This window comes from Oncorhynchus mykiss, chromosome 21, assembly GCF_013265735.2.
Source record: "Oncorhynchus mykiss isolate Arlee chromosome 21, USDA_OmykA_1.1, whole genome shotgun sequence".
In the NCBI taxonomy this organism is placed as follows: domain Eukaryota; kingdom Metazoa; phylum Chordata; class Actinopteri; order Salmoniformes; family Salmonidae; genus Oncorhynchus; species Oncorhynchus mykiss.
The window spans coordinates 38,914,482-38,934,349 of record NC_048585.1 but is presented as its reverse complement, the minus strand read 5'-3'; the positions used below and the strand labels follow the sequence as shown (position 1 = coordinate 38,934,349).

The window sequence follows — 19,868 nt, the reverse complement described above, 5'->3', positions numbered from 1 at the left end:
GGTTAAATTGAAATCTGAGAAACACACTCTCTCTCTCTCTCTCTCTCGCTCTCTTACTTTGTCTCAAACTCTATAAGGTTAGTGTCCACTGGGGCATCAGTTTCTGGGACGGCTGTTGGAGAAAGTAATGACATGGCAAAACAGGTAACTATCACTGAAAAACACTTCTATTTCTAAAATGTCATTTTCTCTCGATCACACACACACGGGTCTGTACCTGATTGAGGTCTGGAAATGTGTTGGTCTGAGGGTTTGGGGTGCATCAGGACAAAAGGTAGCTCCACCGACACGTCGCTATACAGAGGACATACACAGTCATGTTAAAGCAACGCCAGCCCACTGGGCACACCAAGTCATTTCAACAATGGACAATTGGGTAATATTTGGTCGAGACATTGTGAAGCTCTCCTAAGACCTGCGACAACCTGCGCATGCGACCTTGAACAAGCACGTTTTATACGATTGCCTAAGAGGACATTTATAGTTACAGTAACTTCAAATGGATGTGTTACTCATTTTAATGTTGAACGTTACATTAGCTTGTAAGATAGGTTATTTACTGTAATACAAAAGTAATACCGAATTCTGTTTGGTTGACAACCCAACCAAATATCAACATTTAAAAGGATATGTATCTGCTGTTTGGAAAGTTCCATCTGAGCCACTGGCCTAATCCCATTCTTTAACTTCTATTTTTGGTTGAGATGGAGACGTGAATCCAACATATGATTTGTTAACTTGTCGACAAGCTAATAGGCTATTTATTGTATTTCAAATGTGATGTTGAATTGTGTTTGGTTGTCGACACACTTAAAGGAGATTTAGGGCAATTCTACTAACAAAGACTACGGAGATTCACTTTAAAATGTATCTCAAACAAAACCCAATGATTGCAAAGGTAAACAAACCATTCAACTCGATTCACAAGGACAACTTTTAACAGTTTCCAATGACAAACACATTTACTTCAAACAGCGCAGATGCAAAGTTAAAATGACCATTCGGAATGACTTCGATAGCAACACTGAATCTATTTACTTTATAAGTGGAGGTCTCTCAACAATCATTCTCACGATAGCACATTGGTAAGTCAGTGACAAATATCATAGTTAAGCAAGGCTGGGCTTGATTAAAACCCTGGATGGGAGACTAAAGGATAGCTGTAGATATAGAAATTCTCTAGTAGGAAGTACTGCCTAGCCTACTGTTTTTTTCCTGATAGTGGATTTAACGTTGAAAATCTGTCGTTGTTTTAAAGGTACAAATTCAACATATTTTATGTTGAAATTTGCTTACCATGATTACACAATCCCGTGGTTGAAATTTCACCCTCAAACAACAGTTATCGTCGACTACTTTTTTTTCCAATTCGAAACGTATTTGCCACGTTGACTCCATTCACAATAGGTTGACAAAGGAAATCGAAAACAACGTTGATTATGATTAAACTAAATTTGCCCCCCCCAAGTCGGAGACCAATCAGATGTCAGGCAGAGGTGGACCTAATACTCGTAAAACATTCCAGCTTAATCCAGGTGGAAATGTTTACTTTTTACAACCACTTCGCAAATCTATGTCAGACAGACCATTTAGTGGATGTGTATGAGCCCAGATGTAACGTACCCGCCACGGGACACCACTAGTTTGACCTTGACTCTGTAGGACACCAGGATTCCCAGAACCTCCTTATTGGACACATCTTTCACTCTGGAACACATCAAACAGACACACATCAATGAAACCCGACAGATAGACAAGAGGAAAACTGCATGCAGATACACACCCAGTTTATTAGGTGCGCCACCCCCCCGTTCACGAAAAATGGATCGTGGCTTCCTATATGAATCGAATCCAATTGTATTGGTCACATACGCATGGTTAGCAGATGTTATTGCGAGTGTAGCGAAATGCTTGTGCTTCTAGTTCCGACAGTGCAGTAATATCTAGCAAGTAATCTCACAATTCCACAACAACTACCTAATACATACAAATCGAAGTAAAGGGATGGAATAAGAATATATGCATATAAATATATGGATGAGCGATGACCAAGCGACATAGGTAAGATTAAATAGATGGTATAAAATACAGTTGATACATATGAGAAATGCAAGATATGTAAACATTATTAAAGTGGCATTATTAAAGTGACTAGTGATCCATTTATTAAAGTGGCCAATGATTTCAAGTCTGTATGTAGGCAGCAGCCTCTCTGTGTTAGTGATGGCTGTTTAACGGTCCGATGGCCTTGAGATAGAAGCTGTTTTTCAGTCTCTCGGTCCCAGCTTTGATGCACCTGTACTGATCTCGCCTTCTTGATGGTAGTGGGGTGAACAGGCAGCTCGGGTGGTTGTTGTCCTTGATGATCTTTTTGGCCTTCCTGTGACACCGGGTGCTGTAGGTGTCCTGGAGGGCAGGTAGTTTGCCTCCGGTGATGCATTGTGCAGACCGCACCACCCTCTGGAGAGCCTTGCGGTTGTGGGTGGTGCAGTTGCCGTACCAGGCGGTGATACAGCCCGACAGGATGCTCTCAATTGTGCATCTGTAAAAGTTTGTGAGGGTTTTAGGTGACAAGCCATATTTTTTCAGCCTCCTGAGGTTTCCAAACTTTCCACCTTCTCCACTGTTGTCCCGTTGATGTGGATAGGGAGGTGCTCCCTTTGCTGTTTCTTGAAGTCCACAATCATCTCCTTTGTTTTGTGGACGTTGAGTGAATGGTTGCTTTCCTGATACCACACTCCAAGTGCCCTCACCTCCTCCCTGTAGGCTGTCTCATCGTTGTTGGTAATCAAGCCCACTAGTGTTGTGCCGTGTGCAAACTTGATGATTGAGTTGGAGGCATGCGTGGCCACGCGGTCGTGGGTGAACAGGGAGTACAGGAGAAGGTTGAGCACGCACCCTTGTGGGGCCCCAGTGTTGAGGATCAGCGAAGTGGAGATGTTGTTTCCTACTTTCACCACCTGGGGGCAGCCCGTCAGGAAGTCCCGGACTCAATTGCACAGGGCGGGGGTGAGACCCAGGGCCTCAAGCTTAATGATGAGCTTGGAGGGTACTATGGTGTTGAATGCTGAGCTGTAGTCAATGAACAGAATTCCTCTTGTCGAGATGGGATAGGGCAGTGTGACGTGTGATGGCGATTGTATCGTCTGTGGACCTATTGGGGCGGTATGCAAATTGAAGTGGGTCTAGGGTGGCAGGTAAGGTGGAGGTGATATGGAGCAGGATAGGGAGGGCCTGTAGTCCTTGGTAGCGGGCCTCGTCCATGGCACTGTATTATCCTCAAAGCCGGTAAAGAAGGTGTTTAGTTCAATTGCAACTCCATTTTGTCTCTATAACGACATCTCGCTTTTTTGATTGCCTTGCGGAGGGAATAACTACACTGTTTGTATTCGGCCATATTCCCCAGTCATCTTTCCATGGTTAAATGCGGTGGTTTGCTCTTTCAGTTTTGCGCAAATGCCCCCATAAGCAGGCAGACAGGCATTGAGGCATTCAGTTACTCTTTGATTAAATTTTGGAATGGGAAAACAAGGGACCTAAACGACTTTGAGCATGGTGTGATAATCGGTGGCAGGCACGCTGGATCCAGTAATACCAAAACGGCCACCCTTCTGGGCTTTTCACACACAACCGTGTGTAGGGTTTCCGACAAACAAAAAACATCCAGTCAACGACAGTCCTGTGGGAGAAAATAGCTTGTTAATGAGAGAGCTCAGCTCGAAGGATAATGGCAAGAATCGTGCAAGCTAACAGGCGGGCCACAAACAGACAAATAACAATGCAGTACGACAGTGGTGTGCAGAACGGCATCTCGGGACGCACAACTCGGTGATCCTTGTCACTGATGGGCTATTGCCACAGACGACCACACGGGGTTCCACTCCTATCAGCTAAAAACAAGAAGAAGCGGCTCCAGTGGGCACGCAATCATCAACACTGGACAATTGAGGAGTGGAAAAACATTGCCTGGTCTGAAGACTACTGGTTCCTGTTGAGTCATGCTGATGGCAGAGTCAGGATTTGGTAGAGGCAGCATGAGTCAATGGACCCATCCTGCCTGGTGTCAATGGTACAGGCTGGTGGCGGTGGTATACCGCCGTCCAATCTGCAGTACTTGCGTGATGCTATCGCGTCAGCATGGACCAAAATCTCTGTGGAACGCTTACAACTTGTAGAATCCATGCCCCGAAGAATCCAGGCTGTTCTGAAGGCAAAGGGGATCTGACCCAGTACTAGATGGGCGTACCTAATAAACTGTCCTGTGAGTATATAGAGTGATACGTTGATATGAGAGGCAGTGTTGTTTGGTGGACATTCCTGCAGTCAGCATGTGGCATTGTGTTGTGTGACAAAACTGCACAGAGTAGAGTGCCCTTTTATTTTCCCCAGCACAAGGTGCACCTGTGTCATGATCATGTTGTTTAATCGTCTTCTTGATATGCCACACCTATCAGGTTGATATATTATGTTGGCAAATAAGAAATGCTCACTAACAGGAATGGAAAACTTCTGCACACATTTTTTTTGACATAATACGCTTTTTGTGGGTATGGAAAAATTCGGGGATCTTTTATTTCAGGTAATGAAACAACACTTTACATGTTGCGTATATATTTTTACAGTGCATTCGCAAAGTATTCAGACCCCTGGACTTTTCCACATTTTGTTACGTTACAGCCTTATTCTAAAATGCATTAAATGTTTTTCCCCTCATCAATCTACACACAATACCCCATAACGACAAAGCAAAAACAGGTTTTTAGAAATTTTGGCAAATTTATATAAAAATATATATATGTTAAATTTACATAAGTATTCAGACCCTTTACTCAGTACCTTGTTGAAGAACATTTGTCAGCAATTACAGCCTCAAGCCTTATTGGGTATGACACTACAAGCCTGGCATACAGTGCCTTGCGAAAGCGTTCACCCCCCTTGGCATTTTTCCTCTTTTGTTGCCTTACAACCTGGAATTAAAATATATTTTTGTGGGGGTTTGTATCATTTGATTTACACAACATGCCTACCACTTTGAAGATGCAAAATATTTATTGTGAAACAAACAAGAAATAAGACCAAAAAAAACAGAAAACTTGAGCGTGCATAACTATTCACCCCCAAAAAGTCATAATTATTGGTACTCCTCATTTAGTACTTAGAGCAACCACCTCTGGCATGGATAACAGCATGGAGTCTTTTTTACAAGGTTAAATACTTTTTAGAGCCACCTTTTGCAGCAATTACAGCTGCAAGTCTCTTGCGATATGTCTCTATAAGCTTGGCACATCTAGCGACTGGGATTTTTGCCCATTTTTCAAGGCAGAACTGCTCCAGCTCCTTCGAGTTGGATGGGTTCTGCTGGTGTTTCCCTCAATAATTTCCCTGTATTTAGCGCCATCCATCATTCCTTCAATTCTGACGAGTTTCCCAGTCCCTGCTGATGAACAACTGCTGCCACCACCATGCTTTGCCTTGATGACAGCTGTGCACACTCTTGGCATTCTCTCAACCAGCTTCACCTGGAATGCTTTTCCAACAGGCTTGTAGGAGTTCCCACACATGCTGAGCACTTGTTGGCTGCTTTTCCTTCACTCTGCGATCCGACTCATCCCAAACCATCTCAATTGGGTTGAGGTCGGGTGATTGTGGAGGCCAGGTCGTCTGATGCAGCAGTCCATCACTCTCTTTCTTGGTCAAATAGCCCTTACACAGCCTGGAGGTGTATTGGGTCATTGTTCTGTTGAAAAACAAATGATAGTCCCACTAAGCACAAACCAGATGGGATGGCGTATCGCTCCAGAATGCTGTGGTAGCCATGTTGGTTAAACATGCCTTGAATTCTAAATATATCACTGACAGTGTCACCAGAAAAACAGCCCCACACCATCAAACCTCCTCCTTCCCTGCTTCACGTAGGGAACCACACATGCAGAGATCATCCGTTCACCTACTCTGAGTCTCAAATTTGGACTTGTCAGGCCAAAGGACAGATTTCCACCAGCACGTCTCTTCTTCTTATTGGTGTCGTTTAGTTGTGGTTTCTTTGCAGCAATTCAACCATGAAGGCCTGATTCACACAATCTTCTCTGAACAGTTGATGTTGAGATGTGTCTGTTACTTGAACTCTGTGAAGCATTTATTTGGGCTGCAATCTGAGGTGCAGTTAACTTTAATGAACTTATCCTCTGCAGCAGAGGTAACTCTGGGTCTTCCTTTCCTGTAGCGGTCCTCAGGAGATCCAGTTTCATCAAAGCGCTTGATGGTTTTTGCGTCTGCACTTGAAGAAAGTTCTTGAAATGTTCTGTATTGACTGACCTTCACATCTTAAAGTAATGATGGATTGTCTTTTCTCTTTGCTTGTTTGAGATGTTTTTGCCATAATATGGATTTGGTCTTTTACCAAATAGGGCCATCTTCTGTATACCACCCCTACCTTGTCACAACACAACTGTTTGGCTGAAATGCATTAAGAAGGAAAGAAATTCCACAAATTAATTTTTAACAAGGCACACCTGTTAATTGAAATGCATTCCAGGAGACTACCTCATGAAGCTGGTTGAGAGAACGCCGAAAGTGTGCAAAGCTGTCAAGGCAAATTTGAAGAATCTCAAATATAAAATATATTTTGAAACATTTTTGGTTACTACATGATTCTATATGTGTTCATAGTTTTGATGTCTTCACTTTTATTCTACAATGTGGAAAATAGTAAAAAATAAAGATAAACGCTGGAATTAGTAGGTGTCCAAACGTTTGACTGGTACTGTATGTGAGTTTTCATGTGCCTGTCTCTCTCTCTCTAATCTCTTACATGGTGCTGGAGGCCAGGTTGGTGTCTTCGTGCTTCAGCTTCCCGTCCAGAGCCAGGCCTCTCTTCTCTCTGTTATTGGTGAGCATGGGAGTCAGGGTGTACACCTTACAGAACGTACTGCTGGGGGACACCTGGTCACTGTGGAGAGAGAAAGAATTGATCATATCTCTGTTTCATCATACGTGGTTGTTTTTTTAATCACTCACTCTCGTTCGTACACGCGTCCACAACGCTTGGGAAGCAGTAAGGAAAGTTGAGAGGAAAGAAAAGGATTAAAGATGCTGACATTAGAGCAGAGAGGAAGAGGATTATTGAAGGGGACTAGATTGGGTACCAGTCAGAGATTTCCCGCAATATGAGAGGAAGGGTAATTGGGATTTGGGGCCATTGGCTTCTTGAAGAGGACTGGATAAGGGGGGAACCAAAAGGATAATTATCCAGGTGGGAGGTTAGGCATCAAGATTTAGGCTATGAGGGTTTTGGTGAGCCTAAATCAAGCCAGGCACTGGGGTTGTGGGGAGGTCTAGGTCTGCGAGTTCCGGGGGTTAAAGTAACTGTCCAGTGAAAATCTCACTTTTAAAAGTTCATATTCGGTTAACTCATCCCCAAATAATGTTGTTGACTCATCATATGCTCGTATGAGGCCAAATAATGAATTGGAAGGGGGGGGGGGGTACACTTCAAAAACCCCACCTCAAACTTGTATCTCAAACAGACCGTTTCAAAAATGCTTGCTATTTCCTCATAAAGGATGACGTCATGACTTGGCCAATCAGCGATCTACTCGTATTCATATTTGAATAACCGGTTCACACCCACACCATTCGGTTGTTGGGAGTACGCCCACACCATTTAAAACACAGAAAAGCAGCTTTTTAACACACTTAATAAACAAATTCGAGGTCATATTTGATAGAAATCTGGAAACACTGGATAGTTACTTTAAGCCATTCGTACTGTTGCTCCTCTACTCACCAGTCGGCGGTGTGGCCCACAGACTTATTGTAGGTGTCACATCTGTGCAGCACTACATCAGTCACCTGTAAAACTACAGTACAGGGGGAGAGAACACCAACTCCATGATGTCATAACAAGGGGACGAGGGGCTGTGATGTTACTAGACGGGTTGGGGGTGATGAGGTTGCCTGGGGTCTCAGAGTGGGTTGGGTGGGAGGTAGCAGGGCAGGAGAGGTGTTGAGCTGAGAGGAGGAGAGGGGCAGTCTGGAATGGTAGTACCAGTAGAAAGGTGGGTTTGCAGGGTCTGGTATATCGGGAGAGGGGCAGGAGTATGATGTCGAAGCATAGCACATTTTCAGTGAGCATAGAGGGTCAGACAACATGAGGGTAGAAGTTATGCAGAAATAATGAACGAAGAGTACCGAAAGTGAGTCTCTATTTGGCCACACAACCTGTGCGTTATTCACCCAACATTCTCTCACAGAGGAGAAAAGAGAGAGGTGAAAAAAAAGGAGAGTGGTCCCGAGGGCCAAAGGAGAGAGAGAGCGTGATAAAGAGAAGGTTACAGGGATGGAGAGAGAGGTTCCGGAGAGAAGGGGTACTCACTCTGCCTCCTCCTGTGCAACAGGACACTTGTACTGAGCCGTACTGAACAGACAGATATCGGCATACTGACGCACTGCGGCAGGGGAGAGAACGGGTTAACAACACCAGGAGAGGCAAACTACTGACAGACACACAGCAACAAAAGATGGAGAGAGCAGAGGAGTGGCAGATGGGAAGGTTTGCGCCTCTCCTCTGCTACAGCCTTTCCCAAATCGCTCCGAAACCCTCACCCTTGAGCCTAACCCCTCGATGTTTGTAGATCTGTAGGGTTTGGGTAAGTATTAGCAGTGCAGTGATGGAGCTTATGCATAAAAGAAGGGTTGGGGCGAGGGGGGGGAGATTGACTTGGGGCCAGCTGATTACACGTTTGTCTCTTACCTGAAATTTTCACCCTCTTCACTGTTTTGGTGGAGTTGTTGGTGACATGGACATTCACACTGATAGGCTCTCCATGGTAGTAGAGCTGAGAAAGAGGGGGAGGAAGAGAGGAAGACAGAAGAGCGGAAGACCGAGCGAGAACGAGAAGGAAAGGAAGAGACGGAGAGAACGGGGAGGAGTGAATTCGGTTGGTTGGGGCGATAATCTCAGGCTTTAACCAATCCAATCAACCAAATGTTTGCATAACGCTTTTAACTAATTAATTAATGTGTGTGTGTGTGTGTGTGTGTGTGTGTCCGTCGTGCGTCTGTCTAAGCGCGTCGGCCTCTGTCTGTCTCGGGGGGCCTGCCCTACCTCTTTATCCAGTGAGGCCTCTAGATGTAGGGATCTATCTGACAGTAGGAAGGATCGCGTCGTCTCCACCATGGGCTGAGGACCAGGCTTCTCAGGGGCGTACTGCACCTTACGGATCACCAGACGCACAGAGTTCCTATAACAACATATGTAATATCATATGAAAAAGCTAGTCATATAACAAACACACACACACACACACACACACACTAGGGTTATCAACAGCACAGAGTTCCTTAAACAGCACATACACAATCACTTAAACCATCTGCACTGAATCCCCGGATCAAAACGCAGGGCTTCGACGACACTGTACCTTTTGTGTATTTTCTCCTCTACAGTCCTGGCGCAGAAGGCTCTGACCTCAAAGTCCACTCCACAAGCCTGAGCAGAGATGAAGGCAGAGGCAGATAATCAATCAAAAGTTTTGTGAGTGTGCGTGTGTGTGTGTGTGTGTGTGTGTGTGTGTGTGTGTGTGTGTGTGTGTGTGTGTGAGTGAGTGTGAGTGTGAGTGTGAGTGTGAGTGTGAGTGTGACTGTGAGTGTGAGTGTGTGTGTGTGTGTGTGTGTGTGTGTGTGTGTGTGTGGTGTGTGTGTGTGTGTGTGAGTGTGTGTGTGTGTGTGTGTGTGTGTGTGAGAGTGTGAGTGTGAGTGTCAGTGTGAGTGTGAGTGTGTGTGTGTGTGTATGTGTGTGGTCTCTGTACCTTCCCCGTGTCCTCTGGTCCTGGCTGTAGAGTGACTGAGCAGGGCAGGTTCTGAGGGATCTGAAAGAGAGATATGTGACAGTCACGCCACAGAATCAATACACACCTGCTCACCAACAAACAGGCACACAGACACCGGAGACAGAAATGCACAACCACAGAATTGAACACGGGCAAAGAGGAACCTAAACAAGTTGATTTAAACGGGTGTGTTTGCTGCTCAGTGGGCCAGTCTACAGAACTCACGGTGAAGTTGAACCGGTGTGTTTGCTGCGCAGTGGGCCAGTCTACAGAACTCACGGTGAAGTTGAACCGGTGTGTTTGCTGCTCAGTGGGCCAGTCTACAGAACTCACGGTGAAGTTGAACCGGTGTGTTTGCTGCGCAGTGGGCCAGTCTACAGAACTCACGGTGAAGTTGAACCGGTGTGTTTGCTGCGCAGTGGGCCAGTCTACAGAACTCACGGTGAAGTTGAACATGTGTGTTTGCTGCACAGTGGGCCAGTCTACAGAACTCACGGTGAGGTTGAACGGGTGTGTTTGCTGCTCAGTGGGCCAGTCTACAGAACTCACGGTGAAGTTGAACATGTGTGTTTGCTGCACAGTGGGCCAGTCTACAGAACTCACGGTGAGGTTGAACGGGTGTGTTTGTTGCGCAGTGGGCCAGTCTACAGAACTCACGGTGAAGTTGGAAGGGTGTGTTTGCTGCACAGTGGGCCAGTCTACAGAACTCACGGTGAAGTTGAACGGGTGTGCGTGCTGGCCCAGCTTCTTCAGCAGTCTCTCCTGCAGGTGGCTGAGTGGTTTCCGCTCCTCCTCTGTGGTGGCGGCGGGGAAGGCCTGGAAGGTGGAGATGTAGAGGTCTTTCCTAAAGGACAAACCCAGAACGTCCAGGTCCTCACGGCCATACCGGAACGCACAGGTCAGAGTCACAAAGACTGGAGGAGGAGGGGAGGGAGAGGGAGAGGGAGGAGGAAGAGATCGCAGGGGGGAAAATGAAGAAGAAGGAGAGAGGGGAGACGGGAACATGAGAAGAGTAATAAAGGAATGTGAAATTGTGAATACTTTATTATTATTTTTAATCACTCGCGCGCGTGCACTCACACACACTTACCTTTACGGTCTTTTAGGTACTCTGGGTCTATTAGTAGCACTCCATCTGTAGAAAAACAACACACACACACACAGTGAAAAACAACACACACACACCGTGAAAAACAACACACACACACTGTGAAAAACACACACACACACACACACACACACACACACACACAATGTGAAAAACACACACACACACACTGTGAAAAACACACACACACACACACTGTGAAAAACACACACACACACACACACTGTGAAAAACACACACACACACACTGTGAAACACACACACACACACACACACACTGAAAAACAACACACACACACACTGTGAACAACACACACTGTGAAAAACAACACACTGTGAAAAACACACACACACACTGTGAAAAACACACACACACACAGTGAAAAACACACACACACACACACACTGTGAAAAACACACACACACACTGTGAAACACACACACACACTGTGAAACACTCACACACACACTGTGAAACACACACACACACACACACTGAAAAACAACACACACACTGTGAACAACACACACTGTGAAAAACCACACACTGTGAAAAACCACACACCGTGAAAAACCACACACCGTGAAAAACAACACACACACACACACTGTGAAAAACAACACACACTGTGAAAAACAACACACACTGTGAAAAACAACACACACACACACACACACACACACACACATACATACACACACAGTGAAAAACAACACACTCTGTGAAAAACAACACACCCACACACATCGAAGAACACACACACACACACTGTGAAAAACAACACACACTGTGAAAAACAACACACACTGTGAAAAACCACACACACACATACACACACACACACACATACATACACACACACACACACACACACACACACAGAGATCATATTATGTATGAGTGTTTCTGTTACCCAAGCCGCACAGTATTTGGTTAGTGAGATTGAGAGTAATAGTCAGATGTGCATGCTCATACACACGCACACACTACTGAAGCTGCATTGTACGCAAAAATACAGAGTACACAAAAATACTTTACTTCTTAAAGCCGACAGTTATAATGCATATTATTAGACTCGTATGAGCCTTTATGACCTCTTCTAGAAAGCAGCGTATGGATTTCAACACAGTCGAGAATGACCTGATACTTCTCTGGCGTATCGTAGATGTATAGTCCCACAAGTAGTGCCGGTGTGTGTGTCATAGAAAAAAAGAGTTGGTTGTTCTGATATCGTAGTCCTGTGTGTATAAGTCAATGTGAAATAATCTAAACACTACCTCACTAGGGTTACTCCCATTGTCGCACACCCCCCGTGGTGAGGGTGTTTCCCCAATGTGAGGTGCTGTCGTCATAGCAACCCCGAGCGAGACGCCAGGGGGTTGATGTGTTTTTCCGACAACATTACATCAACAATAGTGTGTGTTTGTGTTACTACTCACCCACTGGATCTACATGGTCTAGGTGATCCACAAAGTCTCTCTTTCCCAGGTATACAGTGAGCTAGAGAGAGAGAGGAGAGAGAGAGAGAAAGTTACAGAGCAAGAGGCAGAGAGAGAGAGAGAGAGAGAAAGTTACAGAGCAAGAGGCAGAGAGAGAGAGAGAGAGAGAGAGAGAGAGAGAGAGAGCGAAATGGACAGAAGGGTAGAGATAACAAAATAGACAAAATGATAGAAAGAAGGCGAGAGAGAAGGATGGAAACAGAGGGTGGGTAAAAACGGGAACAGTATGTGGAAATGGAAAGGAAAACATGGCGTACGTCAACATGACTCTTTCAATTAGACCATACAAGTGAAACACACACACACACACACACACACTGACCCCTAGTCTCTCCACTCCCTTCCTGTATACTATCTTGCCTTGTGGGGTCAGATCACAAAACACGTCATCTACACACACTGATCCTTCCATCATGGAGACACAGAGAGAAAGAGTGAGGGAGTGAGAGAGAGAGAGAGAAAGAGAGAAAGAGAGAGAGAGAGAGAGAGAGAGAGAGAGAGAGAGAGAGAGAGAGAGAAATGGAGAGAAGGAGAGAGAGGGAGGGAGAGAAAGAAATGTAGATAACAACAGAGAGGGGAAAGGGAGCAAAGATGATGCAGCAAATTAAATAAGAAATCAATAAAAGGCACTTGTATGCAGGAAAAATCTACAGAGGCAAAAGTATAGGCCCGTAGGAAAAATCTATAGTTATAGCAGAGAGGAAAGATCACCTAAGTCTTTCGACATAAAGACAGATAAAAGCTAGGAGAGAGAGAGAGATAATCTACTGTTGTAAAGAAAGAGAGATAATCTACTGTTGTAAAGAGAGAGAGATAATCTACTGTTGTAAAGAGAGAGAGAGACAAGCTACGCGTGTAATCCAGGAGAAGAGAGGAGCAGAGAATGAGGGAAGAGACAAGAAGAGACAAGCGAGAGAAAGTCTACAGGGAAAGGAGGAGGAACCTTACCTTCTTCTGTCTGACACACACACACGTACTAGCAAGCAGGCACACAAGGGGGAGTTGTGACCTACCTTGCAGTTGGGACTGGACTTCTTGAAGACTCTGAAGAAAGAAAGAAAGAAAGAAAGAAAGAAAGAAAGAAAGAAAGAAAGAAAGAAAGAAGAAAAAAAATAAGGAAAAAAAGAAAAAAGAAAGAGAGAAAGAGAGAAAGAAAGAGAGAAAGAAAGAGAGAAAGAAAGAAAGAAAGAAAGAAAGAAAGAAAGAAGAAAAAAAAGAAAGAGAGAAAGAGAGAAAGAGAGAGAATTAGTCACCAAAGATTCCAATTTGTATAACTATATAGCGATATTCCCGCTCAAAGTAGACGTGTTCATTACAGATACAGATCAGACATCAAAAGACAGTTGTATGAACGTAAACCACAACCAGTGAGACAATGCAGTGGTCCTACTCTAGAATGGCCTGTGCAAGATGGAGCCTGTCTCCGTAGTGTAAGGCAGCTTAATGTACAAGTACACCCCCTGGACAGGACACCAGCCTTACCCCAAATCTATCTAATTAATGCTGAGGGCCAAGCAGAGAGGCATCGGGTCCATTTTTACAATCTTTGGTATGAGACTTGCAAAACAGACCAGGCCAGGGTTTGGGGTTTGTGACGTCAGTGAGATACGTGAAAAATACTTCCTTTGTTGTTTTTACTCCAACCTCGTGAAAAGTGACAAACTGACACGTTTTCATTTTCGCCAACAACAACTTTATATCGAAGGGGCATCTTTGATTTGACGGCCTGCACGAGCGCAGTTCGGGCCCGCGAGACAACCGTTCGACCCGACGACGTGCTTCTGTGCATGAGCTTTTAGCTAGCCTACGTGGCCACGGCATCGCCTACGAGCATGATCAGGATTTCTATCGGAGAAGCCGTTTCGGCCTGTCGTGAAACTGTGCTGCCTTTGGTGCGTCTACTAAGTTGAACGTGAGAGACCTAGCTCCTCCAAGTCAGAGAGGCTGTTGTTCAGTGGCCATAAGCCAAAGTGTCATGTGTCCGATGTTGATGGTGTGACAATGAGTGCGCCCCCAGACTATCATAAACCGTTAAACTCTGTATCTCGGCTGCACCGCTAGAGATGAGAAAACAGAGAGAGAGAGAGAGAGAGTGGAGAGAGAGAGAGAGAGAGAGAGAGAGAGAGAGAGAGAGAGAGAGAGAGAGAGAGAGAGAGTGGAGAGAGAGAGAGAGAGAAAGAGAGAGCGAGAGAGAGAGTGGAGAGAGAGAGAGTGGAGAGAGAGAGAGAGAGAGAGAGAGAGAGAGTGGAGAGAGAGAGAGAAAGAGAGAGAGAGAGAGTGGAGAGAGAGAGAGAGAGAGAGAGAGAGAGAGTGGAGAGAGAGAGAGAAAGAGAGAGAGAGAGAGTGGAGAGAGAGAGAGAGAGAGAGAGTGGAGAGAGAGAGAGAGAGAGAGAGAGAGAGAGAGAGAGAGAGAGTGGAGAGAGAGCGAGAGAGAGAGAGAGAGAAAGAGAGAGAGAGAGAGAGTGGAGAGAGAGAGAGAGAGAGAGAAAGTGGCCATAAGCCAAAGTGTCATGTGTCAAATGTTGATGGTGTGACAATGAGTGCGCCCCCAGACTATCATAAACCGTTAAACTCTGTATCTCGGCTGCACCGCTAGAGATGAGAAAACAGAGAGAGAGAGAGAGAGAGAGAGAGTGGAGAGAGAGAGAGAGAGAGAGAGAGAGAGAGAGAGAGTGGAGAGAGAGAGAGAGAGAGAGAGAGAGAGAGAGAGAAAGAGAGAGAGAGAGAGTGGAGAGAGAGAGAGTGGAGAGAGAGAGAGAGAGAGAGAGTGGAGAGAGAGAGAGAGAGAGAGAGAGTGGAGAGAGAGAGAGAGAGAGAGAGAGAGAGAGAGAGAGAAAGAGAGAGAGAGAGTGGAGAGAGAGAGAGAGAGTGGAGAGAGAGAGAGAGAGAGGGAGAGAGAGAGAGAGAGTGGAGAGAGAGAGAGAGAGAGAGAGAGAGAGAGAGAATGCGAGAGACAACAACAGGGACCGCAAAAAAGAGGGGGAGACAGGCAGACAGAGGGAGTGGAGCGAGAGAAGGGGAACAAAGGAGACGCAAAGAGGGACAATGAATGAATGAAATACACTTACTAAAGAAACGGAGGGGGGAAAGAGTAAGGGAAGATAATGTGAGAGAAACAAAATGGTATGTTACTGTGGTGGTGTGTTGTGAAGCTTGGGGAGTCACACATTAACAGACACAACAGTGATGAACAATGGTTTATTACAATATGAAAAGATGATTGGTCATAATGACAGAGAAGAATGCAGAGTGAAGAGGGGGGAGAAGGGAAAGAGAGAGAGGGTGGGGAGGGAGACGGGGAGAACAGGGCGTGAGTGAGAAAGCACGAGGTAAAAGGAGGTGGAATACAGGCAGAGAGAGAGAGGAGGGGAAGAGAGTTGGAGAGAGAGCGAGAGAGAGAAAGCTAAGAGAGGGAGAGAGAGAGAGAGCAAGAGAAGGAAGGAAGGAGGGATAGAGAGAGAATGAGCTACAGGTGTTTGAAGGTCTGTCTAAACATCATAATATGTGGTTGAGTCAGCAACTAGAAGAGATGGATCAAAGGAAACTGTGGGATGGAGGAAGGGATGGATGGATAGAGGGAGGGAGGGATAAATGGATAGAGGAGGGAGGGATGGATAGAGGAGTGAGGAAGGGATGGATAGAGGAGGGAGGAAGGGATGGATAGAGGAGGGAGGAAGGAATGGATAGAGGAGGGAGGAAGGAATGGATAGAGGGGGAGGAAGGGATGGCTAGAGGGGGAGGAAGGGATGGCTAGAGGAGGGAGGAAGGAATGGATAGAGGGAGGAAGGAATGAATGGATAGAGGAGGGAGGAAGGGATGGATAGAGGAGGGAGGAAGGAATGGATAGAGGGGGGAGGAAGGGATGGCTAGAGGAGGGAGGAAGGGATGGCTAGAGGGGGAGGAGGGGTTGGCTAGAGGAGGGAGGAGGTAATGGATAGAGGAGGGAGGAAGGGATGGATAGAGGATGGAGGAAGGAATGGATAGAGGGGGAGGAAGGGATGGCTAGAGGAGGGAGGAGGTAATGGATAGAGGAGGGAGGAAGGGATGGATAGAGGATGGAGGAAGGAATGGATAGAGGGGGAGGAAGGGATGGCTAGAGGAGGGAGGAAGGAATGGACAGAGGGGGAGGAAGGAATGGATAGAGGAGGGAGGAAGGGATGGATAGAGGATGGAGGAAGGAATGGATAGAGGAGGGAGGAAGGAATGGATAGAGGAGGGAGGAAGGGATGGCTAGAGGGGGAGGAAGGAATGGATAGAGGGAGGAAGGAATGGATAGAGGGAGGAAGGAATGGATAGAGGGAGGAAGGAATGGATAGAGGGAGGAAGGGATGGCTAGAGGGGGAGGAAGGAATGGATAGAGGGAGGAAGGAATGAATGGATAGATGGGGAGGAAGGGATGGCTAGAGGGGGAGGAAGGGATGGCTAGAGGAGGGAGGAAGGAATGGATAGAGGGGGAGGAAGGGATGGCTAGAGGGGGAGGAAGGGATGGCTAGAGGAGGGAGGAAGGAATGGATAGAGGAGGGAGGAAGGAATGGATAGAGGGGGAGGAAGGGATGGCTAGAGGGGGAGGAAGGGATGGCTAGAGGAGGGAGGAAGGAATGGACAGAGGGGGAGGAAGGAATGGATAGAGGAGGGAGGAAGGGATGGATAGAGGAGGGAGGAAGGAATGGATAGAGGAGGGAGGAAGGAATGGATAGAGGAGGGAGGAAGGAATGGATAGAGGAGGGAGGAAGGGATGGCTAGAGGGGGAGGAAGGGATGGCTAGAGGAGGGAGGAAGGAATGGATAGAGGGGGAGGAAGGAATGGATAGAGGAGGGAGGAAGGGATGGCTAGAGGGGGAGGAAGGGATGGCTAGAGGAGGGAGGAAGGAATGGATAGAGGGGGAGGAAGGAATGGATAGAGGGGGAGGAAGGGATGGATAGAGGAGGGAGGAAGGGATGGATAGAGGAGAGAGGGATGAATAGAGGAGGGAGGAAGGGATGGCTAGAGGGAGGAAGGGATGGATAGAGGAGAGAGGGATGAATAGAGGAGGGAGGAAGGGATGGATAGAGGAGGGAGGAAGGAATGGATAGAGGAGGGAGGAAGGGATGGATAGAGGAGGGAGGAAGGGATGGATAGAGGAGAGAGGGATGAATAGAGGAGGGAGGAAGGGATGGCTAGAGGGAGGAAGGGATGGATAGAGGAGGAAGGGATGGCTAGAGGGAGGAAGGGATGGATAGAGGGAGGAAGGGATGGCTAGAGGGAGGAAGGGATGGATAGAGGAGGGAGGAATGAATGGATAGAGGAGGGAGGAAGGGATGGATAGAGGAGGGAGGAAGGGATGGCTAGAGGGGGAGGAATGAATGGCTAGAGGAGGGAGGAAGGGATGGATAGAGGAGGGAGGAAGGGATGGATAGAGGAGGGAGGGATGAATAGAGGAGGGAGGAAGGGATGGCTAGAGGGAGGAAGGGATGAATAGAGGAGGGAGGAAGGGATGGCTAGAAGGGGGAAGGAATGGATAGAGGGAGGAAGGGATGGCTAGAAGGAGGAAGGGATGGATAGAGGAGGGAGGAAGGAATGGATAGAGGAGGGAGGAAGGGATGGATAGAGGAGGGAGGAAGGGATGGATAGAGGAGAGAGGGATGAATAGAGGAGGGAGGAAGAGATGGCTAGAGGGAGGAAGGGATGGATAGAGGAGGGAGGAAGGGATGGCTAGAGGGAGGAAGGGATGAATAGAGGGAGGAAGGGATGGATAGAGGAGACAGGGACGGAAAACAACAACAAGTGAGTGAGGAATAGAGAACGTGTGAATGAGAGGGAGAAAGAAAGAAAGATAGAAAGTAATTAAGAAAGAAAGTCATTAAGAAAGAAAGAGAAGGCACACCGTGTGTGTGTGTTGGGGAGACACAGGTCAACGTGTGTGCCTGCAGCAGGCCACGTGTGCCACTTTTCACTCCCCAACTGATATGGATGCTAGCCGCTTTGTTGGACAACATAGCAGCACACGCACAAATACCGTACGCACACGGCCCTCCTCTCCCTCCCTTCCAGAGTGCCTGCTTAATCTTTGGCTAGCTCCATAAATTCTTGTCATTCTCCCCATTTTACTGCTCTTGCTTTCCCCCTGATAGCCATTTCCCCCCTCTTTCTTCCGTTCCCTCTCTCTGAACTCTCCCTCTCTCCGTAGAGCTAATTACAGATTTAAGGCCTATTAGTGTAATGCCTTAAGTGCATCCCAAATGGCACCCTAGTCCCTTCATAGTGCACTACTTTTGACCAGAGGCCTATTGGCCCTGGTCAAAAGCATTGCACGATATAAGGAATAGGATGCCATTTAGGATGTAGACAGTGTCTCAGCCTGCCTGGTCTAATGAACAGACCTTATTAATACTGCATCTTCTCTAACCAGCCTAGGGCGACGCACGGCCAACACACACGCACACATATTGAAAGGTTACTGATCAACGACGAGTCAGAACTGCCTATACTCTCATTTAGCTGTTAATCCACTTTCGTGTGTGTGTGTGTACTCGCTTGTATGTGTGTGTTACAAGACTCGCGCCCCCCCGCACGGATTCTATTTAGTTGCCATGGCAGCCAGATGGGGATTGCGCCTGTTGTCATGGGAACGAAAAAGGCCCAGAAAATGATAAGATACAATATGTACAGTTGAAGTCGGAAGTTTACATACACCTTAGCCAAAGGATCACCACTTTATTTTAAGAATGTGAAATGTCAGAATAATAGTAGAGAGAATGATTTATTTCAGCTTTTAATTCTTTCATCACATTCCCAGTAGGTCAGAAGTTTACATACACTCAATTAGCATTTGGTAGCATTGCCTTTAAATTGTTTAACTTGGGTCAAACATTTCGGGTAGCCTTCCACAAGCTTCCCACAATAAGATGGGTGAATTTTGGCCCATTCCTCCTGACAAGAGCTGGTGTAACTGAGTCAGGTTTGTAGGCCTCCTTGCTCACACACACCTTTTCAGTTCTGCCCACAAATGTTCTATGGGATTGAGGTCAGAGCTTTGTGATGGCCACTCCAATACCTTGACTTTGTTGTCCTTAAGCCATTTTGCCACAACTTTGGAAGTATGCTTGGGGTCATTGTTCATTTGCGACCAAGCTTTAACTTGGACACTGATGTCTTGAGATGTTGCTTTAAGATATCCACATAATTTTCCTCCCTCATGATGCCATCTATTTGTGAAGTGCACCAGTCCCTCCTACAGCAAAGCACCCCCACAACATGATGCTGCCACCCCTGTGCTTCACGGTTGGGATGGTGTTCTTAGGCTTGCAAGCCTCCCTCTTTTTCCCCCAAATATAATGATGGTCAATATGACCAAACAGTTCTATTTTGTTTCATTGGACCAGAATACATTTCTCCAAAAAGTACGATCTTTGTCCCCATGTGCAGTTGCAAACCATAGTCTGGCTTTTTTA

At 46.4% G+C, this 19,868-nt stretch overlaps 1 protein-coding gene across 2 annotated transcripts in view; it reads right to left on the bottom strand.

Annotated features, from left to right (window-relative positions):
• arrb2b (arrestin, beta 2b) overlaps nucleotides 1-19,868 on the bottom strand; it is a 71,185-nt gene that overhangs the window by 4,770 nt on the left and 46,547 nt on the right. Inside the window, exons 2-14 of one of the 2 annotated variants that reach the window (XM_036957781.1) lie at nucleotides 13,452-13,482; nucleotides 12,379-12,439; nucleotides 10,921-10,965; nucleotides 10,542-10,744; nucleotides 9,810-9,869; nucleotides 9,423-9,490; nucleotides 9,107-9,242; nucleotides 8,753-8,837; nucleotides 8,375-8,447; nucleotides 6,812-6,949; nucleotides 1,624-1,707; nucleotides 218-294; nucleotides 58-112 (exon numbers count right to left, since the gene is read on the bottom strand). In XM_036957781.1, coding sequence (XP_036813676.1) covers nucleotides 58-112; nucleotides 218-294; nucleotides 1,624-1,707; nucleotides 6,812-6,949; nucleotides 8,375-8,447; nucleotides 8,753-8,837; nucleotides 9,107-9,242; nucleotides 9,423-9,490; nucleotides 9,810-9,869; nucleotides 10,542-10,744; nucleotides 10,921-10,965; nucleotides 12,379-12,439; nucleotides 13,452-13,482 — 1,116 coding nt within the window. Of the gene's footprint in view, nucleotides 1-57; nucleotides 113-217; nucleotides 295-1,623; nucleotides 1,708-6,811; nucleotides 6,950-8,374; nucleotides 8,448-8,752; nucleotides 8,838-9,106; nucleotides 9,243-9,422; nucleotides 9,491-9,809; nucleotides 9,870-10,541; nucleotides 10,745-10,920; nucleotides 10,966-12,378; nucleotides 12,440-12,760; nucleotides 12,945-13,451; nucleotides 13,483-19,868 lie in introns of those variants that run through there. The other variant, XM_036957780.1, reaches the window with a different exon arrangement.